At 39.0% G+C, this 16,032-nt stretch overlaps 1 protein-coding gene across 1 annotated transcript in view; it reads left to right on the top strand.

The window, feature by feature from the left end:
• The first annotated feature begins 501 nt into the window (after positions 1-501).
• Positions 502-16,032, top strand: part of LOC127449769 (pleckstrin homology domain-containing family H member 3-like) — a 69,204-nt gene continuing 53,673 nt past the window's right edge. The window contains exon 1 of the mRNA XM_051713307.1: positions 502-1,279. Within this exon, the coding sequence (XP_051569267.1) occupies positions 1,145-1,279 (135 nt within the window). The 5' untranslated portion in view covers positions 502-1,144. The remainder of the gene's footprint in view (positions 1,280-16,032) is intronic.

The raw sequence follows: 16,032 nt of genomic DNA, 5'->3' as shown, positions 1-16,032 counted from the left end.
CACACAGTCACCACCTCCCAGCACTATTCAAATAAAAGAAGCTGAATTTTACTTTGTCATTGACTGGAGAAATCCCTTCTGGGGTGACATCATAGTTTGGACAAGGACAGATAGGTAAAACCTTGAAAATAGCCCTTATTTGTAGTAATGACTATCTGCAAACACAGCACAAACACCTGACATTTGTAATAACAAAAAAGTGTATATGCTTGTATATAGTCCAAGTTTGAGGTTTACAAACAGGGATTTCACATTTGTTAAAGCACTGAACAATCCTAGTCAAGAGATTCCTCATTCCCTCACCAAAGTGCTACTTCCATTTCCTGAAAAGCCTACTTCACATGTGCGGCCAGACAGAGAGAAGGCGGGGCATTTTCTGGGCGTGTGGGGCATGAGCCAATCATCTCCCGCGTCTTAACACATGGGGCGACTCGCCCCGCCCACATCATTCACGCTACTGAAAGAGCCCGCTTTTGCTGATGCTTCAGAGAAGCACAGAGAGAAGCCGATAAGGCAAGTCACACTTTTTTTATTAACTCTCCATTTGGAAGTACCGGTCGGATGAAATATATTTTTATTGGACACGTATTTTGGATTTACCCTGTAATATAAAACGTTGTTTTAAAGATATTCCAACCGAATTCTGAATTGAACGACTGCGTTGCACAGAAACCTGGACTTTTCTGAAAAACTGCAGAAATTTAGGACTATTATCTAGCCCGGTAATATTTACCATCCTTTAATTAGCAGTTTATACGTGTGTTGGTATTTGCTTTGTTCACGGGACATCATAATGCAGCTTTAGAAGTTTGTTACCTAAGTAGCGTTCACAACGCACTTGTTTTTGCGTTCGTCTGCGCTGTTTTTTTAATTGTTTTCTATGTTTTTTCAGCGTCTCGCGCAGGACTGCTGAGTTTTTAGACGCCGAAGAACTTCAACTTTAAATAAAGCGTCTCGGGACGCCTGCATTCTGTTTCAGTCGTTGCGTTGCGCTTTATTTTTTAGCGCAAGAACGGTTTATGTGTGAACGGCCCGTTTCATGCGACCAGACATCCTCCATCTGTCCCATCTGCGCGGCAGCACCGGGACGGTGGACATCACAAGACATTTACGGATAGAGACTGGACGACACGCCGTGATTTGAATGCCTTGGCGGGGACTTTGCTGGCTAATGTGCTGCAGAGAAGGCTTCAGTTTGCTGGCCCGGGATCATGGTGAAAAAGAGGAGGAAGAGTCGTTCGAGTTACGCAATCAGGACGAGCAGAAACAAATGGGAGGGGTATGTAGACAAAACTAAGGCTGTGTCGCAAACCCAGTGAGCTGCCAACCTAGACGGCATTTTTGGACATGTCTGTCTTGGCAGGCAGCTCGCTAGGTGTTAAGACGCAGCCAGACAGGTGATTCATATATGCCTTAATTATTGTTGATTTTACAGCACGCTAAAAATTCTTCCATCTCTCAGTTATAGAAATACTCTGGAAGCATTGACACATGTATTGATTTGGTAGTTTTAAGTGGTAAAGGTGGAAATAGACTAATTGGAGCTGAACACCAAGGTTATTCTAGCAAAACTTGTTTTACAGGTCATAAATTGAGAATTGAAGAGGTGTCACTGCTTGACATCATTTGTGGCACTTCTTTACTTCATATACAGTACTGTGCAAAAGTTTTAGGCACTTGTGGAAAATGTTCCATAGTGAGGATGTCTTCAAAAACAATGGCATAAATAGTTTATTTTATCAGTTAGCGTCATACAAAGTCTAGTAAACAAAAAAAACAAAATCAATATTTGGTATGACAACCTTTGCCTTCAAAACAGCACCAATTCTCCTAGGACATTGTTTTTCTTGGTTGTCGCTTCTGTCTTTTCATGTTATCCCAGACTGACTCGATGATGTTGAGGTCCGGGGCCCTGTGGGGGACCATATCTGTTGTAGAGCTCCTTGTTCATCTTCTATTCAATTCAATTTGCAATGGGAAAGTTGAAATTTGAAATGGACATTTCCTACTGATATACTGAAAGCAGAATATATAAAATAACCATTTAAGACAAATGTTTTTGTGACAATGCGCCGAAGACTTTTGCACAGTACTGTATGTTCATATATGTATGTGCATAATGAAAATTCTGCAGAAATGTGCTCGCCCTCATGTTGTTCTAAACTCGTATGACTTTCTTCCTAGAACACAAAAGGAGATGTTAGGCAGAATAACAATCCCAGTCACCATGCACTTTCATTGTATGGAGAAAACATGCAATAAAAGTTAATGGTGACGAGGGGTGTAAATCGGACGTTTCATCACGATACGATCTTATATCGATTCTCTTGGCCTGCGATCCGATATTTGCCGATACTTCAAAGTCTGCCACGATACGATTTGATTTTATTCGATTCAGGGCCCTGCAATCGATATTCCGATATTATGTGCCTATTTTACACAATTCATTTTGAGCACAATTTGGCTTCAGAGACCCCGTGCACATCCGTGTCCTACATGAAAAGCATATTTAGCACTCATAAAGTAAAATTAAGGTAATAAGGTTGCTTCATCGCCTGACAGAAATGCGTATGGACGTGGCTGACATGAGAGTATTAAAATAAAGGTACATCTTAAAAAAATGTCTATCGATATATTTACGCATTGTATCGATAACATTGGTTCGTTGGTTATTGGATCGATGCATTGACCCAGATCGATGAATCGTTACACCCCTAATGGTGACTGAGGCTAACATTCAGCCTAACATCTCCTTTTGGGATTCACAAAGGAAAGAGAGTCATACGGGTTTGAAACAACATGAGGGTGAGTAAATGATTATGGTATTTTAATTTTTGGGTGAACTGTCCCTTTAAGAACTAAATGGTCCTTTGTAGTAATTGAGTTGTAACTTTGGTAATATGAAGGAACAAAAATATATAGTTAATTCTTTGTCTGTTAGAAACTTTGCATACATACAGCATACAGGCTACATATGCACACAAGTGTATTTTTAGCTGTTGTTGGTGTATTTCATGATCAGCCCTTTTTTATCCTGTATATAAAGACCCATGTCTGAAATGAAGAAGCGGATAAAGGGTGACTGTGCAGAGAACAGTTAAGGAAATTCAGCTGAGTCAGCTCTTGAGTTGCCCATCTATTTTACGCCTCTGTGCAACTGAACACATCCGGATGATAAAATATTTAATAACGGTTCCTCTGGCAGTAAAATCTCAGATATTGATCCCCACTTTTACACAAAATGAGTTTTTCAACAGCCAATGAGTCTTTCACATGCAAACACATACACACACTCCTCGCTGGCAGTTACCCTGCACTAAAGCAGAAATTTTGAAGTCCTGAACTCAGCAAACCGCACCAATAGCGCATTAGACATAATTGTGATGAGTAATTACTTACAACTGAAGTTATTTCATCTCACTCACAAGTCTACAGTCCTATAGATGGATATGAAGAGATGTTGAATTGGCTGAATAGTGACACACATACACACTCAATGCGACTCACACTGGTTTTCTAATCGGGAGCATATTGTAAAACCGTGTGTTACACACACAGCTCAGTCATATACAGGCCCAATCAATAAGAAACAGCCTAAGGGAGCTTTTTTTGTGAATCTCTTATGGACTGACCTCTTTTCTCTCCCCAACTCTCCCCCTCAACACTCAATCTTTCTGTCCATCCTTTAGGGACTAATCACCCTTAAATCAATAATCCTCATATTTCCTTGGTGGAGTCTTTCACCATTAACCCATTTATGGTTGTGTGAAGGATTCATGTGTGTAGAATATAGGAGGTTAATAGGTCAATGCATCCACCTTCCCACCCCAGATCAGTATTCACTGAACCCCAACCAGCCTTTCACCGGTGTGTGTGTGTGTGAGGTAACCATTAGAAAATGTTACATAGTCAACTGACTGACGCTACATCTTTTGGTATCACTACCAGTGTTAAAGCAGCTTAAAGACTTGATAATCAGCTCTAACTGTTTGAATGGCTATTGTAATATGAGTGGTTGACTCATTGTTTTATGGCATGTAGAGACACTGCCAAATGATTACTGAACCTTCATCATGATTTATCACAATGTTTTATTGCTGCTTCTCCAGAATTCTCTCTTGCTTTTTTTCACTGCTGTCACAGTGCCAATATTGATTATTGATAAAATATATTGATATCTAGAGTGCATCTGCAAAGCCATGTTTCCAATTCATGCCAAGCAGGATCAATAGTCCCACCAACAACCTTCAGTTGTCCTCCCTAAGAGAGATTGTGTGGTTGCAGCTTGCTTGGCTTTTGTCATGGTGGATGATTTCTGTTTTTCTGTTGAGCTACTGTACGATTAGGGTCGTCACGATACCAAAATTTCAGTAGTCGGTACCAATACCAATACCAATAAAATGTAATGATTCTCAATAAAAAAAATTGACAATATGCCATTGAACACACTCCTTTAGCCTGTTTAACAAAGTTAAATGTATTAATGTAAATAATAAATTAAAATAATTGCATGTTTCCTTGAAGTGATTCTCAATTAAGTAAACATTGCATCAAGTTTAAGGACTCTATGAAATCAGTTTAATTACCCCCCCCCCCCCCCCCAGATTGTGTTTTCCATTCCATGTTTTAAAGTGTATATCAATTTCATCATCAAAATGGTGTCTAATCAAATAAATTAATAAAAATAGAAGTTACTTTTCAACATACCATTGCATTTTTTTTTTTTTGTCAGATGAAGTGCTTCAGTAAAGATTCTTACAGCATAATGTAAAACAATGTTGTGAGATATTCCTTAAATATATTTATTATTATTACAGGAAATATTACATTACCATATTGTATTAATACATTTTTGTCACGATTTCTTAAATTTCACGTGCCAAGTTTTATCAAGCTTTATATTGATGTGAAGGCTTTTCTGTTTTTGTGTTGTTGATGGTAGTTTCTCCCCTTTGGATAAGATGTTGCTTACTGTATATGGCCCAGTGTGATTATTAAAGCGCAAAATGCTGTGATTTCATTATATAAATGTATAGTCTGCAGGCGCTGTGCACTTCACAGTGATTGTCCACTCTCCTGTCATCTACTACAACAAGCACAGCATGCAGTGCTCATAAAATGTGATGTTTTCAGTGTATTAGGTTGACACATTAACTTTGAAGTGCACAGAATTTGCAGACTCTATATTTAATTAAATTACATCTTTTGTGGTTTAATAATCACATTTGATTAATTGTGCATTTCAGCGTAAAAGGAGTAACAGAGCATGCACTTAAATAGGTATGTGAACATTTGAAAGCAGTCGTGTGTCAGTCAGACAGCACACGGGGACCGAATTGAGTTGGTGCTCGGTACTACCAGTACTGCAGAAACGCACACATTTTTTACTTTTGTATTAGCTTGGTACCAAAATACCAGTACTTTTGACATCCCCATGTGCGTCAATGTGTTTATGATTTCCACCCTGACTTTGGTACCAGCTTTGTTACAAATCATCAGGAGGTTAATAAGCACATTTTTTTGTCTGTTTTGTGCTGGGTGATTTGACAGTCACCTTCGATTTATACTGACACCTAGCTGTGTGGATGCAGCATCTTGCAAAAGGAATAGTTTTTGGTTACCGATGCCATTGTAGAAATGCACTATTTTCAGTCAGCCATGATTAATTTATTTTATTAAAGAAAGTGTCTGATCAAAGATTGGTCACCAAGATAAAGTGAGCAGTATTCCAAACTGTGAATTCGACAACAGTAAGTTGAAAGTTTTGCTACTGAAATCGGTCTGTGCTTCCTGCGACTGCTATAGGGTCCTTGTATAACGTGCGAGAAAGGGCAGCCGGTGAGGTTTCTGGTGCCCCCCTTGGGAGTTAATATGCATATAGGGAGTGGCGGTACTGCCCAGACCCAAACCCCAAACCTCACTGAGTGAAGATGCAACCTCTGAATTGTGTTCATTGTTTATGTGAACCTGATTACTTACTGGTTTCTGTGAGATTAGAACCTGTGTCTCTGAGGTTGCTTGCATAATGTGATGTCAGTAGTGATAGAGGCAAATGTGTTCACACTTGAATTGTTTTAAAATGTCTGATGATGGATGTCAGTAGTCATCTTGTTCAGCTGAATGAGGTTGAGGGTACATGAACTTTCGGAATCAACATGTCAGTTTCCTGTGTGATCGTGATTGTGTGAGTATTCAGCCGGTCTTGTGATCTCAACATGACTATCCAGTTGTAAAATATAAAATAAAAACTTAGTTGACTGGATTCTTCATATCATGTGAGTGTACATTTAAAAAAAAAAAAAAAAAAAATACTATTAATTTATTGTGGGTTAAAAAAAAATCTGATACATGAGGAAGCCACCCTTTCTCTCTCCGTGATTTTTGCTAAAGGGGAAGTGTGTGCTTGGAAGACATGGAGAGGATTTTGCCTGGTTTGGCTAAAGTCTGGGAAAGCACTTGCCAGAAACTTCCATTGACGTGTTTACACTAAGACCTCCTCCATCGCACCCAACCCTCTAAAGGCCACAGTGCCACACACTCAAGCAGGTGGTCAGACCTAACAGAAGTGTGTGTATGTGTTTGGATACTTCCTCTCTGCAGCGACTGTTAACGGTCCTCGTTTCTGCCACAGGAGACCACAGCCGAATGCATCATTTTGACAGATCCATCTGTAGGCCTACCATATTTATGTTGACTCAAACCCTACATTTTATCCATAGAGTATTGTACTCTTAGTAAGTTGATACAGTATGTTGGCAAAAACAAATCTTGTGTTATGACGCTAAATCGATGCTAAAAATTAAAATTCTGTCATTATATATTCATCCTAATGTCATTCTAAACCTGTGTCATGTTATGTTTTTCTGTGGAACACAAAAGTAGAATTTATTTTTAAATAATCATTACACAGCTCTTGCCATACAATGACAGTTCACAGTGACCAGGGGCTGTCAAGCTCCAGGAAAAAAAAAAAAAAAACACTATAAAAGTAATCCATATGACTCCATGCACTATATTTAGAGCCTTCTGAACCCATACAATAGGTTTGATGTCATTATTCACTGATAATTTTGACCTCCCCTGAAGCTCGCAACTAGCTTGTGTTAGCTTCCCACGTAAGGACTACTTTATAGTTTTTTTCTTTTTGGAGCTTGACGGCCACTGGTCAGTGTGAACTGTGGTAACAATTCTTCAAAAATGTCTCCTTTTTGTGTTTCACTTAATAAATAACAGCACTCAGCTTCAGAACAACATGAGGATGATCAAGTATTGACAGTTTAAATTTTTGGTTGAAATATTCCTTTAAGGCCATTGATAGGTGTCTGCAGTGGTGGAGTGCTGGTTCATGGAACTGTGTAAGCCTCTGACGTCAGCAGCAGGCCCCTCATCAAGCTGGCCAAACAGACAGCGGGCAGGCTGAATGACTGCTTCTGTTTGTCTTGCATGCTTTTGCTCTTCCCCCCCTCTTTCCTATTTTAGAGCTTCCATGTTTCTTAGGAGACACAGAACTTTCTTTCTTCCTTTTTGACATTCACACTGTGCCTTGAAGATGTTATGACACCAGGACACCCGCCCACTGCAGCTGTTGGGGTGAGGAACAGGGCATCCTGGGAAAGAAACACAAACTGGCAGGAGTTGCTGGCAAAGACTCTCAGTGCTGTTAATGTATAACGGTAGAACCACAGAGAGCTTGTAATGGTATTTCCCCCACACCCTCTGCGACAAGCCAAAATCTTCCGCTATGCAGGCTTAAAGAGGTTTAATGTTTTGGTTGTTAGAGCAATACGGGCAAAATACAAAAATTTTCCATAATGCTACATTTGTTTGGTATTACATGTGTTTTCCCTTTAAGTTTACACTTTTTAGGCTTAGTTTCCCAGCAACTTATAGTTATTTTGACAAACTGTTTTGTAAACATAAAAACAGTTCAAAGGGTTTGACTGACACATTAAAATTCAATAAAATCTTCGTAATATTTGATGTAATACACAAGAAAAAAGTTAATTAAATGTATGTATTTTTGGATAGCACCTACTTCATCTACTGTTGTTGGAGTAATGTGGGCAAAATTAACAAATTTGTCATTATGCTACATGTTTTTTTTTTTTCCTAAATTTGTCTGTATTCACACTTTTCTCCCTTATGTGTACAGCAACAGTAACGTAAAGGTGTAAAGGCATCTCAAATGCCAATGCGATTACGTCACGTGGGCATATCACTGCTGACTGGAAGCATGATTTAGAGTTAAAAAAAAAGTACTTAAATATTGATCTTTTTCACACCAAAAGCGATCATACTTATCAATGACGTTTATGCTGACTGTTTGTGATTTCTGGAGCTTCAAAAGAGAAATCTCCATTCACTTGCATTTTAAGCACCTACTGAGCTAAGAAATTTTCTGTTTTTCTTCAACTGTGTTCTGGTGAAGAAAGAAAATCATACACACCTGGGATATCATGAGGGTGAGTAAATAATGAGAGAATTTTCATTTTTGGGTGAAATATCCTTTCAATGCTGCACTTTATACCCTTGGAAAGGGTTGATTAGAAACTCGCCATTTAAATAATATCCTTATGTATTGTCAATATTCAGTGTAGCTGTGTACTAAGCACTGCCCACACCGAGGTCACTGCCAAACAATTAATCTCTCAAAATTCCCCAATCTCCACCGAAAGTGGCGGACTCCCTTTTTGTGTGGATTTCCATTGAGATGATTGTTTTGCCCGCAGAAATTTGCGGTGTGAAGATAAATGTGACCGCTCCTAAACTGTTATATAAACAAAAACCCTTCAAAGGGTTTGACTGTTACCTTGAAATTCTGTAAAAAAAAAAAAAATCATTATTTGTTGTAATAAACAATAAACGTCAGAATTTTACATGCACTTAGGTTGAAGTCATTAAAACTAATTTTTTAACCACTCCACATATTTAATATTAGCAAACTATAGTTTTAGCAAGTTTTTTTAGGACATCTACTTTATGCATGACACGAGTCATTTTTCCAACAATTGTTTACAGACAGATTGTTTCACTTTTAATTGACTATTCACAATTCCAGTGGGTCAGAAGTTCACATACACTAAGTTAGCTGTGCCTTTAAGCAGCTTAGAAAATTCCAGAAAATGATGTCTAGCCTTTAGGCAATTAGCCAGTAAGCATCTGATAGGCTAATTGGAATCAATTGGAGGTGTACTCGTGGATGGATTTTAAGGCCTTCCTTCAAACTCAGTGCCTCTTTGCTTGACATCATGGGAAGAACAAAAGAAATCAGCCAAGACCTCCAGAAAAAAATTGTGGACCTCCACAAGTCTGGTTCATCCTTGGGAGCAATTTCCAAACGCCTGAAGGCACCATGTTCATCTGTACAAACAATAGTACACAAGTATAAACACCATGGGACCACACAGACATCATACCGCTCAGGAAGGAGACGAACTCTGTCTCCTAGAGATGAACATATTTTGGTGTGAAAAGTGCAAATCAATCCCAGAACAACAGCAAAGGACCTTGTGAAGATGCTGGAGGAAACAGGTAGACAAGTATCTATATCCACAGTAAAATGAGTCCTATATCGACATAACCTGAAAGGCTGCACAGCAATGAAGTCACTGCTCTAAAACCGCCATAAAAAAGCCAGACTAAAGTTTACAAGTGCACATGGGGACAAAGATCTTACTCTTTGGAGAAATGTCCTCTGGTCTGATGAAACAAAAATTGAACTGTTTGGCCATAATGACTATTGTTATGTTTAGAGGAAAAAGGGTGAGGCTTGTAAGCTGAAGAACACCATCCTAGCCATGAAGCATTGGGGTGGTAGCATCATGTTGTGAGGGTGCTGCAGGAGGGACTGGTGCACTTCACAAAATAGATGACATCATGAGGAAGCAAAATTGTGTGGATATATTGAAGCAAAATCTCAAGACATCAGCCAGGAAGTTAAAGCTCAGTTGCATATGGGTCTTCCAAATGGACAATGACCCAAAGCATACCTCCAAAGTTGTGGCAAAATGGCTTAAGGACAACAAAGTCAAGGTATTGAAGTGGCCATCACAAAGCCCTGACCTTAATCTGATAGAAAATTTGTGTGCAGAACTGAAAAAGCATGTGCGAGCAAGGAGGCCTACAAACCTGACTCAGTTACACCAGTTCTGTCTGGAGGAATGGGCCAAAATTCCAGCAACTTATTGTAAGTAAACTTCTGACCCACTGGGAATGTGATGAAAGAAATAAAATCTGAAATAAATCATTCTCTCTACTATTTCACATTCTTAAAATAAAGTAGGGATCCTAACTGACCTAAGACATAAGTACTTATACATACTTATGTACTGTTGTTGGAGAAATGTGGGCAAAACTAATTTTCCATAAAGCTACATTTCTTCAAAAAAAAATTATATTTCATGCATTTTCTGCCTTATGTGTAAATTTTTTTAGTATGCATTTACAGAGCACTTTTTTTTTAGGAACACTTTCAGCCTCAAGGTTCGACATGTTGTGCATTCTGAGATGCTATTCTGCTCACTACAATTGTACAGAGTGGTTATCTGAGTTACCGTAGCCTTTCTGTCAGCTCAAACCAGTCTGGCCATTCTCTGTTGATCTCATTAACAAGGCATTTTTGTCAGCAAAACATTCTGAGTAAACTCAAGATCAGCAGTTCCAGAAATAATCAAACCAGTTCTTCTGGAAACAACAATCATGCCACGGTCTAAATCACTGAGATCTTTTTTCCTCATTCTGATGGTTGATGTGATCATGAACTGAAGCTCCTGACCCATATGTGATGATTTTATACACTGCACTGCTGCCACACGATTGGCTGATCAGATAATCACATGAATAGTTAGGTGTAGAGGTGTTCCTAATAAAGTGCCTAGTGAGTGTATGTTTCCTAGCAACACAGTAATATTAAAAAAAAAAAAAAAGTTGTTTAAACAAAGTTTGATTATTCCCACTTGTCCCTAAAAGTCCCCTTTGGGTAGAACCAAAAAAAAAAAAAAAAAAAAAAAAAAAAGAAGAAAAGAAAAAACAGACAAACATCTGCTCCAGAGGCCTGTGGTTGGCAGAGCAGCAACATTTCCACCCGCTTACTCAACCCCGTCTCTTGGGATACAGGAACGGAAGTGAGCCATGGAACGAGCCCATCACGGCATCTCCTGCCCGAATGATTCATCCAGCTCCTCGTCCCGGAATGCTCTTACCAGAGGTCCCACTCATGTCCTTTCCCAACCTCACTAACTGGCTCAATCCCCCCGATCAAGCTCTACTGAAGATATAGAGTGTGAGAAAGACACTCAATTTCAGTGCATTGAACTCATTATAACTTGGGAAGTGTCTTTCTATGGAAGGTATGCCACAGCTTAAAAAAGAATTCTGACAAGTTCCTTCCTGAAATCAATCTCAATTTGAACTTTGATCTATGCGTTTTTTTGTTCAAAGCACTGCAGGCTAAAAGGATGTTGTTAGTATCTGAAATAATGCACGTACACCTGGGTTTGGCAGAATTTAAGAATTGCCTCCTTTTTAATTCAGGAATTGGAATTTGAATAGAATTGGAACACTCCACAGGATGTTGAATTAGATGACAGGTAGAGCAATTTACAGAATTGCAATTCAAAGAAATTCAACATAGTTACACAACAGAGGACTTTAATTAGCCTGACACAACAACAAAAAATGGACAAGAACAGATAACTTCATAGATATTCTGTTAAAGGTTTCCATCATTTAAGTCTTTGGGAATTATTTATTGTTACACCATAATTGATAAATGAAAGTACATTTATTAAAAAAATGAAACATTGATCATTAATATCATCTAATAATTCTCAAAATACCCCATATATTATTTGTATGTTGACTTGTTTATAGTTAATTCATACTGAAAATGTATACTCTACTAAAAACACTTAATAGCTGTTAGATGAATTTATTAGGTTCCATAAATTTAAAATCCAATTACAATTCTGCTTTCTGTTTGCTACCTTAGCTCAAATTCAGGATTTAAAATTGAATGCGTTTTCAATTCTGAATAGCACACATACCTGACATACATCACAGTAAATTAAGGATAAGTATGGGCCACTTGATGGAAGAAAAAAAGTGCTTTAATGACACCTCTCAGTCTCTCCAGCTGAGCCTGTTTGACATTTACTGCACTTCTCCACCCTGGTTAAACATTAACCGAGTCTCATTATACACACCCCTTTCACTCTGGAACACACTTTTACCTTCTTTCTCTGCTCTCTCCTTTTCTTTTAACTCCAATCTTCCTCTGGCAGTGACCTCACCCGTCCGTCTTTCTACACTGTCATTGTGTGTGTGTGTGTGTGTGTGTGTGTGTGTGTGTGTGTGTGTGTGTGCACACGCGTGTATGTACTAAACTTAGCAGTTCTAGTTGTAAAGTGCGCCGTGTGAGTCGTGAGGCGGCTTGTGGTTGACCTGGATAACATTTCATAGATTTAGCGCCAAACCTGTTACACGCACCTCAGAATACAGGAATATTTCAATGCCAGACATAATTTTTACATAGCAGTTTTAGTGACACATTTGTTGCATGATCATTTTTATGCAGTTTAGTGTGGATGAGGAGGGACTAAACGGAGAAAAAAAAATTTATATATATATATATATATATATATATATATAGGATAAGTGTGTGTGTGTGTGTGTGTGTGTGTGTGTGTGCGCGCTAACAGCTTAAACCAGCCTAAGATGGTTTGCTGGTCTTGCCTGGTTTAAGCTAGTCTTGCTGGCCTCCTTACCTGGCTAAGCTGATATTCAGCTGGTATAATGGGTTGGCCAGCTGCCAAGTACCCCCAACAACAATTTTAAACTAGCAATCCAAACCTGGCTGGCCTAGGAGACCAGCAAAGACCAGTATACCAGTATTTACTGTTAAAAAAAGATATTGCAGATTAAACCAGCCTTAGATGGTTTGCTGGTCATAGCTGGTTTAAGGGTTGCTGGTCTACTTGCCTGGCCAAACTGGTCTTCAGCTAGTTTAATGGATTGATCAGCTGTTAAGTACCCCAAAAACCAGCAAACCAAAAAAATTCTGACCAGGCTGGTAGACCAGCAAAGACTAGAAAACCAGTTTAGGCTGTTTTAAGATGGTTTTTCCAGCAGTGCAGCATATACACATGCATTTTGTAGCTTCAGAGTTCCCACGGTCTTGGAAAACCTGGAAATGTCTGAATTTGGAAGTTGTGTTATTTCCAGTCCTTAATGTCTTTGAGGTGAATAAAATCTTATGAAGTCATTGAAAAGCACTGGAAATTCCTATTGTGAATTTAATTTTATTTAGTTACTCTCAGCTCTAAATATTTCATTTGCTAAAAATAGCTCTTTGTGAGTGCAATCTCTACAAAATTATTTTTACATTTCTTAATTCAGGAATCACAAGTGACTGAAAAAATTATGGAAAAGTCATGGAAATGTGTTGATAAAAAATGTATGAAAACCTTTTGTTTTAGATTCTTTGGGCTACAATGAGCTTGAAACAGAACTTTCAGCTGAGACCTTTCCTTTGAAAGTCCCTCTAAAAACTGTTCTAGACACACAAAATAATGACCCTTCTCTGGAACCTTCTATTCACATGACATTTACCCAAGCTGTACTGAACCAATACCATTGGTTGGTCCCTGGAGCTCATTAGAATATGAATACGATTATGTTCTTCCCATTTAAGTCAAATGTTTGTGTTTCTTTGAAAGTTTTTGTATAAGAAAAGAACAGTCTTGCTGACTTTTTAGACTCCTGACCCCCAGGAGCCCCAGGACGGAACATTCCATCGAGGCCGTGCCAGAGCCCCGAAACATGACACTACAGAGCGACACAGTCTCAGACACGCACACACATAGAGGAGCAAGTCTGTGAAAGAGGTTGGGGGGGCTAAAGTTACAGCTGATGAGGAGGAGGAGGTGAAATGAGTCAGTTTACAGCCTGGATTGATTCTGATAAACCTCACCGAGTCACTAGATCAAAGGGCAAAATCAGAGCCAATGCATACCGGCCATTAACGGTAAACCGCAGGCGAGCCGAGCGTGGCACCGCAGCCCATGCCTGCCAGTGGGTGGGAAGTTGACGGGTCAGATGGGCATCTGAGTGGATAGAAACACATGGTTGTGTAAATGAGCCTCCTTGTAATTTTCCTGGAAATCAACTTTAACTAGAGTCCGCTCATAAGCGGTATTTATTGCAAATTGCGGGCGGCTCACTGCCTGTATGGCGAAACAGTGGCGTTATAGAGTACAGGGCCGTTCACAAGAAAATTGCTGGCAAAGCGGCAGGAGCAAAATAATCCCTCAGGACGCTTTCATGCGCGTTGTGTAGCCATCACCTCCCACTGCTTCCAGAAGGTACTGGTGGCTTTGCTGTGTGTGTATTTCAGTTTAAAAGTGTTGACAGAGACAATTCTATTCAAAGCAGGATATATTTCCATCATTTATGCTCTTTATGTCTGACACATTTCACTATGTTCCTTCCTCTCTTATGCTATTAATATGTAAGTTTGGATGCAACAGAGTATTAAGAGTATCATTCACTTTTACTCACCCTCATAATGTCCAAACCCTTTTGACTTTCTTCCATGCAACACAAAAGGAGAATTTTTTTAAGACTATGCTGGTTGCTCTTTTCCATGTAATTAAAATGAATGGGCACTGAAGATTTCAAGTTTCAAAATGGATGCAAAAGTACAATATTAGAATCGTATAAGTGGTTTATACAACTTATGTGCCAGATTCCAGGTCTTCTGAAGCTATACAATAACTTTATGTGAGAACCAAACCAAAATTTAAATCATTATTCACTGATAATCTTCCCCTCCAATGAGCTGTTAACCACTGCAATCAATCAGATTCATGAATGAATCAAGAATGTCTCAAAAGAATGATTTGTTCATAAATGAAATGAAATTTCATAAATGCGCCAAGTAGAGCTGGGGTGGCTATCAAGATTTTCAGTGAATAATGACCTTAAGTTTGTTCTATTCCTCACATCGAAAGACTGTTAATCTAAAACATGAGTTGTAAGGACCACATTTATGATACTTTCATGGTGCTTTTGCACGCTTTTTGAAGCTTGAAATCGTCTGTCAATTCATGATACACAAATGAGTGACCAGCACAGTCTTTAGAATTTCTCCTTTAGTGCTCCACAGAAGAAAATAAGTCACGTGTTTTGAACAACATGAGGGTAAGTAAATACTGTCAGAATTTTCATTCTGGGTGAACTACTCCTTTAACATGTCAAGTAACACAGGTGTGAGAGGAAACTAAAGCTGACATTAGATCCCTAAGCGAGAAAGGACAGAGTGTGTATTTACTGTCCGCTAGGTGTGAAGAGTCTGAGGGCTCGCTGCAGTACAGGCCAGGGTTTGTCTAGGGGGGATGGGTGGGGCAGAACTGGGTCGGTGTTGCGTGTAGATCGATTGAGCACAAAAGATCCCTCTGTCTCTTTGTCAGTTCAGAGACTGGCCCTGGTTTTTTAATGTTATGTTCTGCCTGCAGCAGTTCAGTGCCCAGGACTGCTGAGTGTGTGTGCTTGAATCCACTGCCAAGTAGCACAGAAGAGAGGCTGTAACTAAGAGCACTTGTTCAAAGGGTTATGCATGCGTGTGTACTGTGTATGTGTGTTTATGACCTAGCAACAAAACTGATGAAGAATGTACCCAGAAGTTAGACAAATCAGAAAAACTCCTTTCGGGAGTGTCTTCATAAGCAAAAATAGGTAATAAAGAGACTAAATAATGTTTATATTCATGAATAAAAATGCCAAACGTTCATATATTAGTGTTAGGGTTTGTTTATAGTATAGATTTGAATATTTTTTGACAACAATGTGAGTAGTGCAGCGCTTGCCTGAGTAGAACTCGCCGCCACCATTCAAGGGTGTTATGGGTGGTTGCCAGGGCACAAATTTCTGCAAGTAGGATGGCAGGGGAAAAGTAAGTGATATTTATGAGAAAAACGATACCTGATTGCACGATTCAGTAATATTAATCAAGCGCTACCTGATTGGTTGGAGAAA

This window comes from Myxocyprinus asiaticus, chromosome 13, assembly GCF_019703515.2.
Source record: "Myxocyprinus asiaticus isolate MX2 ecotype Aquarium Trade chromosome 13, UBuf_Myxa_2, whole genome shotgun sequence".
Taxonomy (NCBI): domain Eukaryota; kingdom Metazoa; phylum Chordata; class Actinopteri; order Cypriniformes; family Catostomidae; genus Myxocyprinus; species Myxocyprinus asiaticus.
This window is presented reverse-complemented; position numbering and strand designations above follow the sequence as displayed.